The sequence below is a fragment of the Mugil cephalus genome, chromosome 15 (assembly GCF_022458985.1).
Source record: "Mugil cephalus isolate CIBA_MC_2020 chromosome 15, CIBA_Mcephalus_1.1, whole genome shotgun sequence".
NCBI lineage: Eukaryota > Metazoa > Chordata > Actinopteri > Mugiliformes > Mugilidae > Mugil > Mugil cephalus.
In genome coordinates this window covers 1,003,683-1,022,291 of record NC_061784.1, presented here as the reverse complement: position 1 = coordinate 1,022,291, position 18,609 = coordinate 1,003,683, and the positions used below count along the sequence as shown (strand labels likewise).

The 18,609-nt window shown below is 39.2% G+C and overlaps 1 protein-coding gene across 5 annotated transcripts in view; it reads left to right on the top strand.

Annotated features, from left to right (window-relative positions):
* nrg2a (neuregulin 2a) overlaps nucleotides 1–18,609 on the top strand; it is a 66,110-nt gene that overhangs the window by 36,073 nt on the left and 11,428 nt on the right. For 3 of the 5 annotated variants that reach the window (XR_007114248.1, XM_047606125.1, XM_047606128.1), the window contains exons 4-6: nucleotides 12,973–13,093; nucleotides 16,293–16,351; nucleotides 18,289–18,312. Coding sequence is in view for 4 of the 5 variants with exons in the window: in XM_047606125.1 (XP_047462081.1) it covers nucleotides 12,973–13,093; nucleotides 16,293–16,351; nucleotides 18,289–18,312 (204 nt within the window). In the remaining variant the exon portion in view is untranslated. Of the gene's footprint in view, nucleotides 1–12,972; nucleotides 13,094–15,770; nucleotides 15,848–16,292; nucleotides 16,352–18,288; nucleotides 18,313–18,609 lie in introns of all 5 variants that reach the window. The other 2 variants (XM_047606127.1, XM_047606126.1) reach the window with 2 other exon arrangements.

Genomic DNA, 18,609 nt, shown 5'->3' with positions numbered 1-18,609 from the left:
AATATAACAAGTATAAAGAGTGGACCGTGTAAAAGATAAATGATAAGATAAAAAATAGAATATACAAGTATTGCTATACATACAAAAAGCATTGAATTGCACCAAAAAATAATTGGATTGTAACAAAAAAGTATTGAATTACAAACATAAAGTATTGAATTGTAATAAAAGCATTGAAGTGCAAACAGGTAATGGTTGTCAGATATTGCACAGGATTGTACACATTACAGAGTAAGTAGTGAATGGTTGTATTATTAACTGTTGTACTATAAAAGATACATTAAGCAAGAAGCTAATTATTATAAGGAAGGCCACCATGCATTAGTTATGTGTCTGGAAAAACGTTTGGTGTCATCCGCAATAAAAAAGACCAGCATTCATATATCTCCTCTTGAGTATTTAAAAAAACAGTTTTATCATCTGAAATGTTTATTTTTCTGTCTGACATATCATGTACCTCATAACAGCGGGAGTGTGTCAGACTTGATGTTGTTTCTTGAGGCAGTCATCAACTTGGTTATGCTGCAGTTTGTTTTTGTTTATCGTTAGAGCCTTTCTGTTTTAGTGGGCAGCATCTGGCATATTGCAATGGTTTGGAGCAAATGGAAGAGTTTGCGTCATGAGCAAACAAACACCCACGGAATCTTCACTGAGCAACCGGGGCACTGCATGCGATGCGTTCAGTATATACATTCAGCGGACATTCATCCAAAATCAAAGGGAAGCACCACATCAATATCAAGAAATTTAGGATGCTTAAACAAATTTTCTTTGAGTAATGTTCTTAGAAATTATGACACAAGGAAGCAGCCACACTAATGTGTGATTGTAATGCCTCAAAGCAAAGACAACATTTCTGTGTATTAGTTGCTCATTTGGCATTCTATTGTACATATTTTAATAAGAATTTAAGTCTGGGCATGTGTTTTGCAATTATATTGGGTACTGCTTTATATGTATACCTGAGCAAAGCTTCTACAACCATATGCTTTTCCTTCAACTTCACAACCTGTGAAGTAAATCTATCAAAAGATGAGTGATGTTTGACTCATGAAACATAAATCAGCACCCTAATATGTCAGTAATTCATTGCTTTTTGACAATGACTATGCAGAGCATGAGTTATTGCCTTTTATATGTGCTAATGTGTTACGGAAGGAGCAGCTGTTGAATCCTATTATGGTCAGATTCAGAGAAAAACAAGTAAAAGATCTTAGATAAAACTAAAAGCTTCTCACTAGATCATTATGTTTTGCTTGTTCCTTTAATTCGCTTTAATCCCCTCAATCCCATGTGATAAGTGGGTGTCCTCAAACAAATATTTGATAACAATTAAGTTATTCAAAATCAAAACGCATCTCACTTCTTAGGAAATCCAGTAATCTCAACATGTTATGTGGGACAGTTAAGCCATCAGTGTGAATGAGTGAGGATATTGCTATGTGAGGAAGGAAGCAGCTGTTACACTTGAAGAGCTGAGTGATGTGAGCAGGAGGTGACACAAGGTTTCGCTGTGTGCAGGGCTTTGTTAACGCTTCCAGGGTCCTGGCTATCTCAGCCTTAATTTAATAGCATAATAAATGAATCCCTTTCAGCCCCCCTCAGCTGTCCTGGTGGTCTTTTCCTGTGTGGTTGACCCCAACTTCAGGCGACGGTGCAGAGTTCTGTTTTAACTTGCCAAATACTGCCATGTTTGTTAATACTTTCAAAGTGGAAAATTATTGCCTAAAAGTTATTCATTGTAACGTAAAGCCTTGCTTGTACTGAGTCAGTAATAATTTGCGGTTGCTCGGAAGTGCAGTGAACAGAGCCAGAACACTGAAAAGGGCTCTGTGAGTAAACCATTGTTCACTGACATCAAACAAAATCCCTGCTCCTCCTGTTACCTTGCCTTTTTTTCCGAATAGGCCATGACTAATTCTGGGTGTCTTCAAACTTTTTAAAGTTTTCTTTGAGTCCATGAGAAACGTATACTTACCATTCCATTGCTTAAAGCTCAAGAGAATAGTACTTTGGTTGCCACAGCTGTCTCTCATCCTAAACCTCCCATTACTCCATCATGCTGCTTCCTTTTGTTGGTGATTTAGCAACTGTATTCATTATGTCTCTTAGGTTCTTTCCCGTGGATACTGTAACTGCTATGGAGTTATCGCCAGCAACATTGAAGCCATTTCCTTTTCAGTGTTTAGGTGTGAATGGTAGATGGAGCAGGCCTCACTTCAGTTAATGATACACTCACAGTGAACTGATCCTTTAGTATAGAATGGGCCAGCTGCCTAACAAAACGCCCTTGCTTCGTCGCCTGTTTTCAGGACAAGTGTGGGTGGTGTGTGTTTACGAGTGAAGGAGGGCCACAGCGCACACATACAACCCGTCTGTGTGCTTTCTGACTTTCGGGGAACAGCAGGGGGAAAACCTTTCGTCCTAGCAGCTGGCCACTACTGTAGCTGCGAACTACTCAAGACCTAAATATGGAGCTGTGGTATATGTCTTCTGTATCTGGTACAAGGTTACAAACTCTGTTCTTCCTTCAAAATGAGGGCCAGCTGTTGAAGATGAAGGGCAAGAAACACAAGTGGATACCTCACACACTCTTCCTTAAAGTGACTAAATGATCTAGATCAGGGGCAAAGAGAATATTTCTTGAAGCTAAGGTCCATTTAACTATTTGTGTGAAATATAATAAAGAAGCCTACTAGTTGTAGCAACATCTGCATGCAATCATGCAATCAATACCGGACCATCAAATCAAATCAACTCAGCGTGACTAGAAAACTTTGAATCAATTTAATATAATTCTTCATGATTACATTTATTGTCATTTATTGTCATGTAATCTCTCTGTAGATTCGCAGTATTTGCCCTCTGGAATACACAGACTTGATTGGCTAAATGTTAGCGCATAGGATGACTTAATTCTTATGCAGTTGGTCTGTGTGTATCCTCCTCCTCTAAATTACAATGGAAAGCAGCGCTGACAAAATAAATGAAGTGCTCCGTCAGTTTTCAAATCACAATCTTCTGTTCTGATTGTATGTCCGGACCCATATGGGACAACTTCTGAGCAGATACTCTTGCTGCTTCTGTCATTCTAACTTATAATAAACATTTTACCATGGTGATGTTTGTTTAATTAAATTGATTGAAAAATTTTTTATCTTTCATGTTCTTAAAATTCATCTTATATTAGTCATTACAAGGAAGTTGTCAGTTCAGATGTTCCACTGTTACTGCGCAGGTTTGAGGTTTTGAAACATTTTGCCGAATGGCTCTTCATTGACAACACTAAAGGAATGTTTTGACCTTTATAAACTGTAACCATCAGAGTTGCTGCCTGTCAGACTTTACACCAAAGATGTTGCTGAAGTTTAGTTGTTCTTAAGTGAATGACCATATGTCCTGGAGACATGTGGTGGATTTCCCTTTTTCCACTGCAGTGATTGAGTTATTTGAAACCTGGGTCAATTTACTTTAGCTGCTGATGTGTGACTGCAGTGCCTGTATCTACAAGCTGGAAAAGATTCCCACTTAAAGATGCAGTAAACAACAGTATCTCAGATCAGAGTGGGAAAATGAAAGAAAGAGACCTGATCACGCTAAAACATGGAAATAGTGCTGCCACCATGTTGTTCCGCGGCTGTTTCTGAAAAGATAGAAGAACAGACTCGTCTGGAACTGCAGAGAGCACCACGTGTCACTTTCTTGCCAACTGCACACATACCGGTGCCCATCAGCAGCCATACCAGCACCCGTTTCTACACCCGCACTGTACCCTGGCTTCCTAACTGCACTGTGCTTCTTTGCAGTGCACGAGCAGCTGTTGTGCAATCACATATTAGGTTGCTCTTTGATTTGACTTTGGCGCTGAGACGATTGAGGCAGGCAAGACCAGGCATATCAGCTATGTGACTGAAAAATGGTAATAGGAGACAAGAATATAAAAGAAGACACACTAGTTGTGGCCGTGGCAGTCTTGCTGAAGAGTGGGTGGTAGATTAATGTTCCTGGCAGGCTCCATTTTGTTCATTTCTAAACATTCCTGTTTGATTCTGGAGGTGTTTGAATTGTGGATAATTTTCTTTTGAAAAAAAGCTTTAAGTGCTCTCTCATTCATAATGGGCTCGTTTGCGTACCATACCTACAGTAAATAGTAATTTAATTCCTCTTTGGGTTTTTGACATGAAATCTTTCTTGCTCATTTTGAACTCGGTGCAAAATGCTCGAAGGCACAGATGCTGTATTTTGCCAATGACTGGGTGTGGCAATACTGTACGTGTGGAAGTAGCATGCTTAGCTCTTGTTGGCTTTGGCAAGCTGAAATATTTTCCAATTTATGATCCTGTCAACAAACTCCCTTTTCTCAGCCCTCCTCTTCCTTGTTTTACTGCTGTATCCATGTCTTGTTTTTTCTCATTTGTTTCTGTTTCCTTCATTGCTTCTGTTTGTCTGGACTTGTGCTCCTGTTAGGATATATTGTGATTCTAAATCTGAAAAGGATTCTTGTATAATATGCCTTTTATTATTTAATTGACTAAGTTCTAAAAGCAAATTAAATGTGTCTATGGCAAAGCCTTCTTGTGGTAAAGTCATTTATTTTGCTTTGTTACTGATGTACTTTCTCTCAGGCTGCTTTTCTATAAAACTGTAACACTACTTTTCAATATCTCTAACAATTAAAATAACCAACCCCTTTTTTCCCCCGTCATGCGTCACTTATCTTAAACATCACTGCACACCCTCTTTCACCACATCAAACCCAACTGTCAGCAACTTTATATTGAACAAAACCCACAATTCCAAATTTTGTCTTTTTACTTCTCCTTATCTGTTTATCATATTTATTCATTCCATTGAGGATAGTCGGTCTTTTCAAAATAGCAGAAAGGAACATAATACAGCACACACAAGTGTGGCAAGAACACCATAGAAATATGAACAGGGCTTTGGTATTGAGATAAAAGATCTTGGTCCCAGCTGTAACAGGAGACATGTCAGACATTCTCTGCCAAGAGTCAGGAGGTGAGGGGAGGGGAGGGGGCACTCAGGGCTTTTTTCTTGTACATAAAACTGACTTGTGGAAAAGCATGTCTGGGTGGCAGAGCTATTACAAATACCATCCTCTTTATGTGTCTGTTGAAGGGTCTGTACTTCAGACATTTATCACGTTCCCTTCTGATTTTTATGGCCTGACATGACCACTTCTCCTTGTTGGAATCATGAAGAGTTACATGATAGATAAAACAGGAAAATTTTAAGATAGTTGCCCCTGTGAGTTATTGCAGTATGATGCTACTCACTGTAGTACTGTATTATATTATAGTAGGGTTGTCAGTGGCAGATTTATTTCATATATATATATATATATATATGTATATATATATATATATATATATATATATATATATATATATATATATATATAAATGCTGTATTAATTGCTTCTTGTGAATTTTAGCTTTTGAACTTTCCTGATCTACTTTGCTTCACTGCAGAAATATCTTGCTGTCACAGATGAATGTCTGCAAACTGTTTTCACTCAATGACATACTCCCAAATAGGCTTCGTAATTTATGCGTTTTATTCCGATAACATTGGTTTTAAAAGTGAAAACTAAAAGCCATAACAAAATCCAGATGGATCTGGTCCACCGCTGGTTAAATAACTGCCTTGGCTCTCTCCCTGCATGGAATTAGATTCTTGACTTGTGTTTTGAGATGCCTTTCAGTTCAATTGGACTGCAGAGGTGAAAGAGATTAAGCCAAGCTGAAGTAAATTATCAACATTTGTCATAAATTAGGAGGACATGTGCCAGTTGAAAGTGCATTTCATTGCACAATTCAGTGTTTCTAGTCGGGTTGCGAGGTACATTGCAAGGCTAGAATTTAGTATGAGCACTTTTCTGTTTGCTGCATATTCAACGGGTGCCTCAAGGGGAAAAAACGTTGCAAAAGGGACCTCTCTTTTCATTTTTACGATTTTCCTAGAATCCTTTGGAGAGCGTGGAAAGACAGGCATGTTTATGAAGGTTTCCAGATGGTCCGGTTTGCACCCCCAGCTTTTCTTTTCAGTTCTTGGGCCATGAAGGATTAATCAAAGTCAGTGGCAAGGGCTGATAGCTAAACACTGTGGCTCTTACGAACCCAGAGGAAACCTCTCCTCAACGTCTCTCAACTCAGATTCAGCCCCTGGGCTACAGTGCCGAGGAAAGTCGAAACCTGAGGTTAAAAAACCAAGCAAAGTTAACAAAACCTTGGATGCATAAGTTTAGATAAACAAAGTCTGCCCCCAGTTCTGTTTAGCAGAGCAGCTGATCTACTCCTTAGGTTAAAGGAGTTTGTCTCCAACATCCAGGAAGGAGTCAACCTGAATGAATACACCTGAACTCTGATCCCCTTTGTGATGTGGGGGACAGTGCAGCGTGACTAGAAATAGACAGCACCATATGGCCACAGCCCCCCAAAAATGCACCAGAACAAATTGATGGTAGTTGAGTCATTTAGACTGAGGTATTTATGGATTATCTCACATGTAAAGAATTTAATTAGTGGATCTTTTGAAAAAAATAGTATCCCGGTTCAGAACCATTCTTAGTGATTGAATGCATTATCACAGCATTGCAAGACGAGTTGAAAAGATTGCTATGATCAGTCTCAGGTCTCTCTTTTAGTAACTATTTTTAGCCTCACCATTACTGTCTGGCCTCTTGAGGGTTGGTGCAAATGAAAGTGCTGTCTCTGGAAAGATGATGACAAGAAAAGAGCTAGAACAGAACTTTCTAAATTTCTAAATTAGACAAAGCTATCTTTGTTAAAAGTGCTGCCCACTGTCGTCTTTCCCTTGATTATCACTTCAAACGCTATAAGACCATAGTCCTTCAGTTTCACAGGTGACTGACTTGAGCAGGTGGAACAGAGGACAGAATGTATGTAAATCAAAAATATCGAAACAAACCAATAAAAATGACCTTTATCAGGCACAAGGGAAAAAACACTGCCATCCTACTCAACAGCTGCATTGCAAGGCAATGATGAACATGTACAGTAGTCATGACACATGTTATAAAAACAACTGTCAGCAAACATTGCTGTGGTCACAGCTGTCTCACAAGGGTCTGCCCTTTGATATTTAATATTATTCACATACAGTAACTTATTTTAATATAACAGTACCGTTATCTAATTAATAAATAAAAAATAAAAATAAAAAACAATACACACCTCTGTATGAAGATCTGATTAAGCTCTGATTAAGAAAAGAAATACTGCATACCTTACACCCGTATCACAAACAGTGGTTATATATTTAACCCAGGTTCATGCAACTTCAACATCTCAGTAGTCCAACTAAAGCAATTTATTGAAAATGTAAGGGTATCTGTTGCAGTTGATAGCACTTGTTTAAACATACAGTGCCCAAGGCTAAAGACAAACTGTGTGAAAGATTGTATGAATCTAATATCTCATCCAGTCAAATGAAAATATTTATTGGCATGCTTGAAGTTGTGTTGTATTTATTTTAAAACAATGTATTACCTTACCGAAGGTCAAATCTAGTTTGCAAAAATCGCATTACACGTTAACACATTGCAGCATTTTCAGTGTAATTTAGTATTATTTATTTATTCGGAGTCATACACCCTTAAATACAGTGCTCGTCCGTTGTTTAAGTGTGTATCTCTAAGTATGTCAATAAATTTTTAGGCCTTGTCATGAGTTTTGATCTCGAGTAAACATGTGGTGCAGCCTGAGTAAACATCATATTGGCTGAACCAGATAACCTCAGAAAGAAAACACTGCTCTTGTTACATCACTGGGTCTGTGTGAGCCTCTCCTTGTATGGGTTTCCCACTAAGCGAAATAACTGACCTACTACCTGCAATGTGTGATGTTTGTGTTGTGACTCTATTCTTCTGATTTGTTGGTTTTTCATGTTATAGTTTGTTCCGAGTCAAAGTAAAGGGCCGAGAGGAGCTCTGTGGGTCACTACAGCACCTGCTGTCTGTTATACAGACCACATGTAAATTTTATGGAAGTGGCTGTTGTGTGGTAAGCAGCAGTGGCAAACAACAAATTCTTGAATCTAGAAACTGTTGGAGTCCTTGGTGTATGTTTAAGGGAACAAAAGGTTAAATTTAGGGATTTTTCCAAATTTAACCCAGATCACAAAAATATCCCCAACTTAGTGCTGTGAGCTTAATCATAAAAAAATAATCATACTTTGGTTTAATGACGGGAGTTACTACCCTTTGAAAGGAGCTTAAAGAACGGCCACTCATTCTTCTTTCTTTTTGGGTGAGGATTATTTGTTGGCTGTGTTTTTATTTGCACATGTGCTCTTTGTCTTCACTTTTAATGCTGAAGTGCATCCAAATGCTGCTATGCTTCTAAGTCTGGATCACCTGCTTAGCTACTCTAGTCTACCAATGAACTGAAAGCACTTTTAGGAAACACTAAACTGTAGCTACTTGGGAGGGTTGTACTGTTTTCCTCTAAACTGCACGCAGGCTCTGCATATGCATGGGTTATAGTTTGCAACCACAAGTAAATTCTCAGCCTGTTGGAGACTGTAATAAAATTTAGCCACAACATTAAAAGAAACAACTCTCATGGAGTGTGACTTAGTCACCTTTTAATTGTTCATCCATGTTACACCACTAAATTACTTGTTACAGCAGATAATTGAAGGGAAATGGTTTTTACATACTCTTTGTCAAATTTTACAGGTTTATTATAAATTCTGAAGCGGTTGAACATCAGTCATAACATTAATATTGTGTAGGTCTCCCTTGTGTCTCCAAAACAGTTGTGACTCATCAGAGAATGGACATGGGTCTTCTGAGGGTGTCCTGTGGTGTCTGGCAACAGATTGTTGTTAGTGGGGGCCTTTGGGTCCTATGGATAGAGGTGAGGGAGCGTCTGTGGATCATCCCACAGACACTTGATCAGTTTGTGACCTAGTGAAGTCGGAGGCCAGGTCAACACCTTGTGTTGTTCTTCATGTTTTTTGAGTTGTTCCTAAAGAGTTTGTGTGTGTGGGTCTGTGTCAAGCTGCATCCTGCTGGGGATGGCTGCTGCCATCAAGGAGTGCCATTGTTATGGGGTGGAGTATCTAATTTAATCTGGCGTAGGTGGGTGGTACATGTCTAAGTAACATCAAATGTTCTGTGTGTAAAAAAATGCACTCTAGATTAGATATACATAGGCCAGACCCTAGCCACAATATGAGGAATATTATCAGTATTCACACATGCTGTTTTTTTATTTCACTTTACTGATTACAGTTATGTCTCTTCCCTCTGTGTTGTCATATACCTAAGGATGTCTAAATTTCCTGCTCAAGATGTAACAACACCGAATTTCTGCTATGGGGGAGTAACTGGAAGACACAATGGAAAGAAGGGAGGACAGCAGAGAAAAGGAGGCCAGCAGAAGAAAACTGGGACTCTTACTGTGCAGTGTCAAAGATTAGATGTCAGATGATGACTGCAGGCCAGTAAATGTTCCCAATTGGAAAGTTTTGTTAGTGTTGGGATACATGCCATCTTTGAAGCCACTGAAGAAAGCAGCGTTTGTAAAGAAGCTGCTGCTAAGCTGTGGAAAACACTCTTTATAAAACCACTGCGTGTTCAGTTTGGAGTTCATCCATGATGTTGTAAGGCAGTTTAGATCTATAATAATTCATGGTCATTTATCATAGTTACAGTTTGCTACTGTTAACTTAATTTAAAAGAAATCATAAGTAAAATACAGGTAGAGTTTTTGTCTGCAGGTCCCTTTAGGACTGAACTTTGGGAGCTCTTTGCCAGTATGTTAAGCCGTTATGTAATAAATCTATTGTGTTGATATTGTTTAAAGGGCTACTGAATCCTTTCAGAGATATCACTTAAGAAGATTTGCAAGTGAATAGGTACAGATTTAGGACAAATACAGACTTCCCTCTGTGTGTATTGCCCCAAGAAGGCTTTTATTTTTTATTGCATTGAAGTTAAATTAGTCTCCACAGAAAAGTGTTTCTGCTCTTCCCTGAAGCTCTTGAATACAGGCAGGTGATGTGGTGCAGTTTCAGGAAATGAATCTTGTCTGCTGAGCTTAACACGTGTGGGCTACACCTGCAAGCATTCAGCTGGATAACATTAAACAAAAGCCTAGTGCTATACAGAGTCTGAGTCTAATGGTTCTTCCAAATGTTTAACTATTTACGTTACATGATCAAAATGGGGATTTTGGATGAGCGGAATAAAATGTCCAATTAGCCTGTATTTGACTGATCTGCAATTTCATGAATGTAACTGAGAAATAATCATAATCAAACATCATGACATCAAAATGTCATGGCTCTGTACTTGGCGGCAGAGTTTCCTGGCACATGCTCCGTAGATGGTCTCATTTCCCGAATTTGGAAGCTGTTCTTTTTTTTTTTGTTTGTTTGTTTTGTTTTTTCAGTTTTGCTGTGTTTGTGTTAGTAGATCCTGACCCAAACAACGTCATTGTTTTTGTTTTTTTTTTTGGCTACAAACATTGCATTGATAACTGTTTCCTATATCTGAGCTACAATGAAGAGAAAACTGATCCATGTCCCACAGTTGGGTAAGAGTCACATGACGTCACATGATGTCAACAGCTCTGTAAGTTGTGTACCAAAATCACATAAACTAACACAATAGACATAAACTCTTAGCCCAAATGCATCACAGACTCTTTAATATGGAGATTATTGCCCATGGAGACGTGATGTATAAAGGAATCTAAGAATTTATAAAAGTAAATAGTATGTTGTGGGCCATTTGAACTAATTTGAAGTTAGGGCTGGCTGTAAGAAAGGTTCTAAAAGTACACGTCGACAAAACAGGACAAAAAAGTCGCAGTGAAGTGCAGTGAAACATATCTGGTATGACCAGTAGCCAAATAAACTTTGACAGCACAGCTTGTCCTCGGTTCAAATATCATTACTGATCCCTTCTGTGTGAAGTTTACATGTTCTCCACCTACCTGTGTGGGGTTTCTCTGGGTCATCTGTTTTCCACCCACATGTAAACCAGGTGGACAGGGGATTATGTGTTGAGTATGACTGTGGGTGTGTTAGCCCGCCCTGCACAGGACTGATGATCTGTCGAGGATGTTTCCCTCTCTTCCACCAGCGCCTTCTGGGACAGGCTGCTGCCCTATATAGAAGCTGTGCTGTGTTGGGAAACATAGAAGGAGAAAGAAACATTACAGCTTATAGTTTGAGGATAAATGAAATACATTTTTACCTCTTAAAAATGAAAGGTCATCTATAAACCACAGGTCAAATTAACACATATCAAGTTTGTCTTTATTTTAGACAACTATTTTTGTATATTTTTTCATATACTTACTCTGTAAATTTTTTGATTACACTTTTTATTTTTATTTTAATCTAATCTCATTTTATTTTTTCTTTCTTGTGTTTATTTTTATATGCAACAAAGCTACGTTGACAATGTAATTTCCCTCGTGGATCATTAAAGTCTTTCTAAGTCTAGATCTACGTAATACAGAGCAACGACACCCATTCCAGGGCTAATTTACATTTTTTCCAATAATATTGTGTGTGGACTTTGCAAAGTGCCAACTAACTCATGTTCCTCATATACCAGCAAGTGATGTACAGTCTGATCTCATCTGTTTGCTTTACTAACTAGCATGGCAATTTGGGGTGGGCGATACTGGAAATTTTGGTATCAGTCCGATACCAAGTAAATACAAAAACAATGTAATGATAAATATAAAACTTGGGGAAATGTTGTCTCATTCATTTTCCACCACAGAAGTGGGTCTGCATCCTGTGTAATTGTCTTCTCTTCCAAGTTCCGACACATTTTAATAACGGCATCAGTGCCAGCTGTGTGATGTTGCTGTGATGCTAGGATTTCACTGTCAAACTCTGTCCATATCCACCTTTTGCTACAGGTGAGGATGAAAATGCTCCTGCTCCAGACTTGGAGAGAAGCTGCTCTCACATGAACTACATTAGGAGCAATTTGCTGGATGTATAGAAAAAAAACTGTAATAAAAGTATCAATCTCATTATGCGAGTATCGATCCAATATCAATACTGCACTTGGTATTGATACTATCCGATATTTAGATTGATATGCTCAGCCCTAATGGAAATTAACTTGTGTTGATTTAGCCAAACCAGAAGTCTGCCTTTGAGCAAAGCGGCACATTCTCCAGTGTGCTGCTTTGAAAGCGTTTCTTTTTTACTGTTACTTAGAGTTGTGTAATCTTGTTGTGGTGACAAATAGCCCTCTGTATGTCCGTGTCTAGCACTGGCCCAGGTAAATAAAAACCCTTGTGGTCTTTCTCATCACAGCACTCTGCATGGCATGAGCTACCAAGCTAACACATTGTAGCTGTAAAGCACTTCTAACTAGTCTGTTTACCCACCAGCAAAATACCATATTCTGCCAAGGTGCTAGTAGTGCCTGACAACAGGTTGCAATCACATGTCAACATCTGACATGTGAAGCAAACACCTTCCACCTCAAGCCCAGTCCTGCCACAGTGCAATCTTGTGCTCAGCACTCCTCTTCCTCCATCCTTCTGATTAGAAGACTTCAAGCACATTATATCTATACAGCCTAGGGAATAAAGTGCAGATACATGACATGTTGGCCCATTCCAAGGACCTGAGTCAATGTATAAACAACTCCTACGCTGTGTCAAGGAAATATTTATCTTTGCTCGTAGAACTTCTTGAGACAGTGTCAACACTGCTTAGGGACACAATTACATTTCAGGATGGAAAACTAAGAGTGCTTGTGGAAATACAAGTGTATAATATGAGTAAAGCGTTGAATGATTTTGTAGATATCATGTGAACGACCAATATCATATTAAATGAAAAAAACTCATTTATCATGATGTTTCTACATTTGTTCATCCTAGAGTGGCTATTACAGAACCAGAATGGCTAATGTGCTTTTTTCTCTTTTTTTTCTCTTCTCAGTAACCACAACGCTATCTCCAGGCTCAGGCCACGCCAGAAGATGCAACGACACAGAGAAGTCCTACTGTGTGAATGGCGGAGACTGTTACTTCATCCATGGGATAAATCAGCTTTCCTGCAAGTGAGTAATCTGTAGTGTTGTTTGAAAACATTTTCATTCTCTGTGTTTGTGCTTTCACCATTTTTTTTGTTCCACAGTCTGAATGAAAACTTTCTTTGTGACACCTTCACTTGTGTAATATTCTTCAACATTCTAACTACCATTGTTTTTTTATCTTTTATCTTCCTACTTATTTTCATGAGATTGCTTCATTCCCCATCTTCTTTCTTTCAGCAGCAGCAGCAGCAACACATCACATGAAAACACTGCCTAACTACCCACCTGTTGTGTATTTTAACACTAATAATGGAGGGAGGCGGTGGTGTGCTCATCCTTTTAAGTCATGTTTAGTGTACAGGAGGGCTGCACATTAAAAGCCTTTTTAAAAAAATGTCATGAGTCACTGGTTTAGTAGTGAGCAAATATTTATGCCTGTTAGAGGCCCCCAATGAGGTAAATAGAATCATTGCTTACATTTGGCAGAGGGGATCAAGACCTGTGTGTTAAGTGTCTTGGAAGAACCATGTATCTCTGCTTTTCAGGAAGAAAACAGGTTGACATTATCACAGAAACAACTTTTTTTTCTTCTTTGACATTTACATTTTAGTTTGTTTTAGACTCAAGGTCATGGCACTTTACTTGGGATGATAGTCAAAAGAGGTGAATATAAACAAGTGTTTTCTTTCTCTCTTTTTCAGAAGACAGTTTTTATTTTCAGAGATGCAACTACGAGTCAGTTACTCAATTAGAAAATCATCAGAAAGTGGGCCCTCTGATTCACCCAAATTATTGCTATATTCAGCATTTTGAAGGAAACACGTCCAGTGTTTAATGGCTTCAGTTTCTCGATTGGGAATGTAGGCATGTTGGCTTGTTGCACTGTAGGATGGACAAAACAAATTTCTGCGATTTTTGTTTAAGCAAAATATTTGTTTGTTAATCAGGAAGGCATTTGTCAGATTAACTAATGAAGAAAATAATTATTAGTACCAGTTATTTGAAACAGTAATGAAGGTCTAACAACAGAACCTCTTGTCACGGCTGTCAGAAAATATATTACATGTATTATAAGATCATATGTCAACGTAGCATAAGCCCTCGGGCTGGTTTGATATATAGCCGAAACATTGGCTTTTGTGACCAGTTGGCCAGGGGAAGAACACTCGACAAGGATGAGGACATGGCTGCAACAGCCGTTCAATGTGCTGTGTACAAATTGGAGAAAGCAATAATTCAATTGCTGCGGCTAATTCACTCATGGCTAGGGCATGGGTCCAGAAAAGTTGGATAATGCGGTGAAGGTCTGCAGCGAGTTGTTGCCCCACAGACATCTCATTCAGTATCTGTGGGTATTACTCACCAGCTAAACAAGTCCTGTAGACAGCTAGCCCTATTTTTATACCCAGGTCCTCAACTTTGTGGTATAACCCTTGTGTTAGTTAATCACTGACCTACAGGAAGTAACTCACTAAATTAAAATATTTCTTCTCATGATTTTCATCATTGTTGTTAAATCCGCAGAAAGCATAAAGAGATATTTTCTGTTCAATAGCAAAAGAAAATGAATGGTTCTAAAATTAGCGAGGATATTTTCAAGTAGATCCTGCCTCATGTCTCCCAACACATGGCAACTTTTCTTCCCAAATGTCACGTTTATTTTCTAGACCACTCTAAATAGTTGTGCCCTCTTCTGGTTTTCAAATGATGTGGTGACAGTTTACTTCTTTCATCCTTCAGCCAAGCTTCCCTTGGTCAAGTTGGCGCTATCCCCTAGTTAAACACCATCACTCAGGTTGAGTAATTTAATGCTGAATGTTATGGTGCTCTTGGGTGGCGTTGTGTGAAACCAGTAAATCACGAGCAATGACCTTTGTTGGATTGGTGGTCTAGCTGTGGCTGTGAGTGGAATGTTGGTGGCCCTCAAAGACCAACTGCTCATCCTAATGGGATTATAATGGTGAAATATGGTCAGGCACTTGATGGCAATGAAAATCTGTCTTCTGTTACACAAGTACAGTTATACATTAGAAACCCTGGCCTTGAGTCTGACATATGTTTCTAAGGATGTGTAAACAAGTTGTCTAGTCCCGTCACCCACTGAGTCACCCACTGAGAAACAGCTACATAGTTAAACTGGCTTCATTTGGGGAAAGCCTATGAACTGGGGAATTTATTTTCTTCTGATTTGACTACTTCACCTCCTGTCAAGTCACTTTTTCAGACATTTATTTGCAGGTCATAATTTTGCAGGTTATAAACACAGTTGCGAGGATTCCAGGAGGTACCAAGACAGCATACTTAATTTCTCCATTTTCAGCTTTGTTGCACACACCTCCATGGATTAATTCATTGTTATCCTATAATACTGGGCATGGTTAATCCCTAGTTACATCACATGTAGATTTTTTTCCTCATTATTATTGTTGCTCTTAGATCATTGCAGTTCAGTATCATGGTCTGAACTCCATTTTTGTTATTAGCTTGCCTTTATTAACTCTTAATAAAAGTTTATTAATTAGTATCTTTTGTAGTTTTGGTAGCAGTTTTATTCTCTTCCTTTTTCTGATTTATATTTGTATGTATTATTTTGTGTGACACATGATACTACCCAGTAATATGTCCAAAGGGTCCATGAAGTTCACAATGCGCCTCACTACCTGTGTTTTCCATTTCATAACCCTTGTCTGCTCCTTCCCAGATGTCCGGATGGATACTTCGGCCCACGATGCTTAAAGACTGAGCCACTGCGGTCGTACATGCCCAATCCTTTTAAAAGTATGTTTACTTGATATGAGCAGCTGAGAACAGAGACACAGTGTGGACTCCTGCTGCCCCCTTCCACTACCAGTTCTCTTCTTTTTTCTCTTCCTTTTTCTCCTTCTCAGGTCAACACGCAATGAGCTGTGCACGACACCATGTACACGGTGGTGTCATCCATGGGAACACTTTGCTTCTGCTGTCTATAGTTGTGCTGTTGTTCTAATTCTGTGTCTCTCTGCCTCTCCCTCTCCCCTCTCTCTATCTCTCTTTCTTTCTCTCTCTCTTGCTCTCTCTCTCTCCCCCTCTTCCTCCCACCCTCTCTCTCCCTTCTTTCTCACTTTTACTTACGCATATTCTCCTTGTCACTCCACCCTTGCCCTCTCTCTCTATTTTCTTTCTTTTTTCTCACTCATCCACCTCCTCCTCCCTCTCTTTCTGTGGCTTTGTTTCTTCCCATCAGGTGTCCAAATGACTTTAATGGTGATCGCTGTCAAACCTACGTTATGGCCAGTTTCTACCGTATGTCAATTTCCTCTTCTGTCACTCTGTCAGACTGTCCTTGTGCCATGCATGCATGCTGGGTATAGAAAGTCTGCACTCGTTTCCTGTTATTACCTAATAGTTGCAAATGTGTCTCCTCTGATGACTCATTCTTAAGCTGGCATAGATTAATAGAGTGTGCTTGGTCTGCACGTGTTAGTGTGTGCCCTTTAACTCGCAGCGCATTGCATGTGCATTCTCAGAATCAGAGCTCATAGTCTGACAGCAACAAGTAGGTGTCTGACTTCAGATGCTTTGTGCAAATTGAACTTAGTTGCATGTGGCAACACAGCCTGATGGCTAAATAATTACTAGAACATGGTGTTTATCTCTATTACTAATGATGCCCGTTTATGCAGCTGCAAACTGCAAGCATGTATGATCATACTTCAGCTGATCCATGGATCAAAAGCCATGCCTGAACAATTAAAATCAAGCACTAGGCATGACAAATGATCAAATCTGCTGTATGAAGTGTTACAATTGAATTGTAGTTGGAAAACTGCTTCTACTTTTGGAGTTGCCTCATTCTGCCTCCAGAGTCTCATTCCTGTAGCTGGACTTGAAGTGGTTACATATACTCCTTGCTGTATGTTGGCTCAAAGAACAATGAAAAAAAATCTTCTCAAGTACAAGTAATTTCATCTCACATTAAACTGTAATGCACTGTGCTGAAATTACTTGTTTTTTGGCAGAGCAGACAGTGGTGTGTGGGAGCTCTCTTTCCTCCACTCACTCACTTTCTCTGCATTCTGTTTAACTTCAGTGCAGCTGTGCCTTTGCATCAAGGGCAGCATTTAATTCCTGTTCTCATCCAGCTAAATGAACTCAGATGAGCCTTTGATTACTTAGATATAGATTCAAGCCATCATTTGCCGGCTCAAAATATATATTTTTTAACTAGTAAAATCAAAACTATTTAATAAAAACAATTGCAAGATGCTATTCACATGCATATAAACATGTAAAATAAGTGCCCTCGATCCATGATGGCACTATCAGTTAAGTAGAATAGCTCAAGCTTTGCGTTAAAGAGCAGGCTTTTGTGCGCACACACACACACACACACACACACACAAACACTCATCCGTTCCATACTTAAAGACCTGCTTCCTAGAGGGGCGCCTCCCATCCCCAGGAGATACCAGAGAAAGAGGATGGCTATTGCTCCTCGGCCATAAGGGCTTGGATTAATAAGAGCATGTTGTCATAAGAACAGCTGGGACTTGCTTTAGCCCAAGTAAAGCACGTGAGTTGCCATAGATATGGAGGCCGCTACTTGGTACAACCTCCCTATGGCCTCACTGTGCCATATAATATAAGACCAGCTATAACTCTTGTTGTTCAGCGCGATTATTCCAATACGGTGCAGATACACTCCTTCTAACTTGCCTGTTCATGTGATGGGTGTGTCGGGGAGCTGACAGTGTATCATTTTTAAAAACAGAAAAATGAAAGCACAGGTAATCTCAGCAGATGACGCATTTTTTCCCCACAGAGTCCATTAAGGGATTTTGTTTGGATATGTAATAAATCACACTTTACAAAAACCTAGAACCCTCTCTCGTGGATCACTGTAATGTTTTCTTTGAAAGCAACAAAAACACAATAAAAGCAACATATTATTATCCCTAAAAATCAACATCAAATCTATTAGAATTGTCGCCTACTAGTCACGTACACAGCTGCAACATAGAGTAGTGTTGTGAAGTGTGGTTTGAAGTGTGTGTTGCATGCTGGTGTCTCGTCCTAGCAGACTGTGCTGTTCTGACAATTACTGACAAGTGTTTGTCGTCTTAGTTGCTGTGATGCCAATTTGTGTTTACTCCACTATATGTCAGAAGGTGCTGGTCTTTTAATATGGTCTTTTCTTTTTTTTTTTTTTTCTTCCACCTCTCAACCCTCTGCAATGGCAGAGCATCTTGGGATTGAATTTATGGGTATGGAACAATCCATTTTGATTCTCCGTCCTAGCATAGCTACCCCGATGTCCTTCATTTTGACATGCGTCTGTTCCGTCTGTGATGTGAACTGTAAATCACACCGCCCCCCATTTAACCAGTCAACCTCTTGAGTCATCATACCATAACTTATTAGAATGACAAACTCTCCATCAATGCAACTGATCCTCCATTAAACACCATTAACACGGATGTAATCAACTTCACCTTTCAAGGGAAAACTACTGTTAACTACTGAGTGTGAATTTCTGTCTCACTCACAATAGAATATTTTCC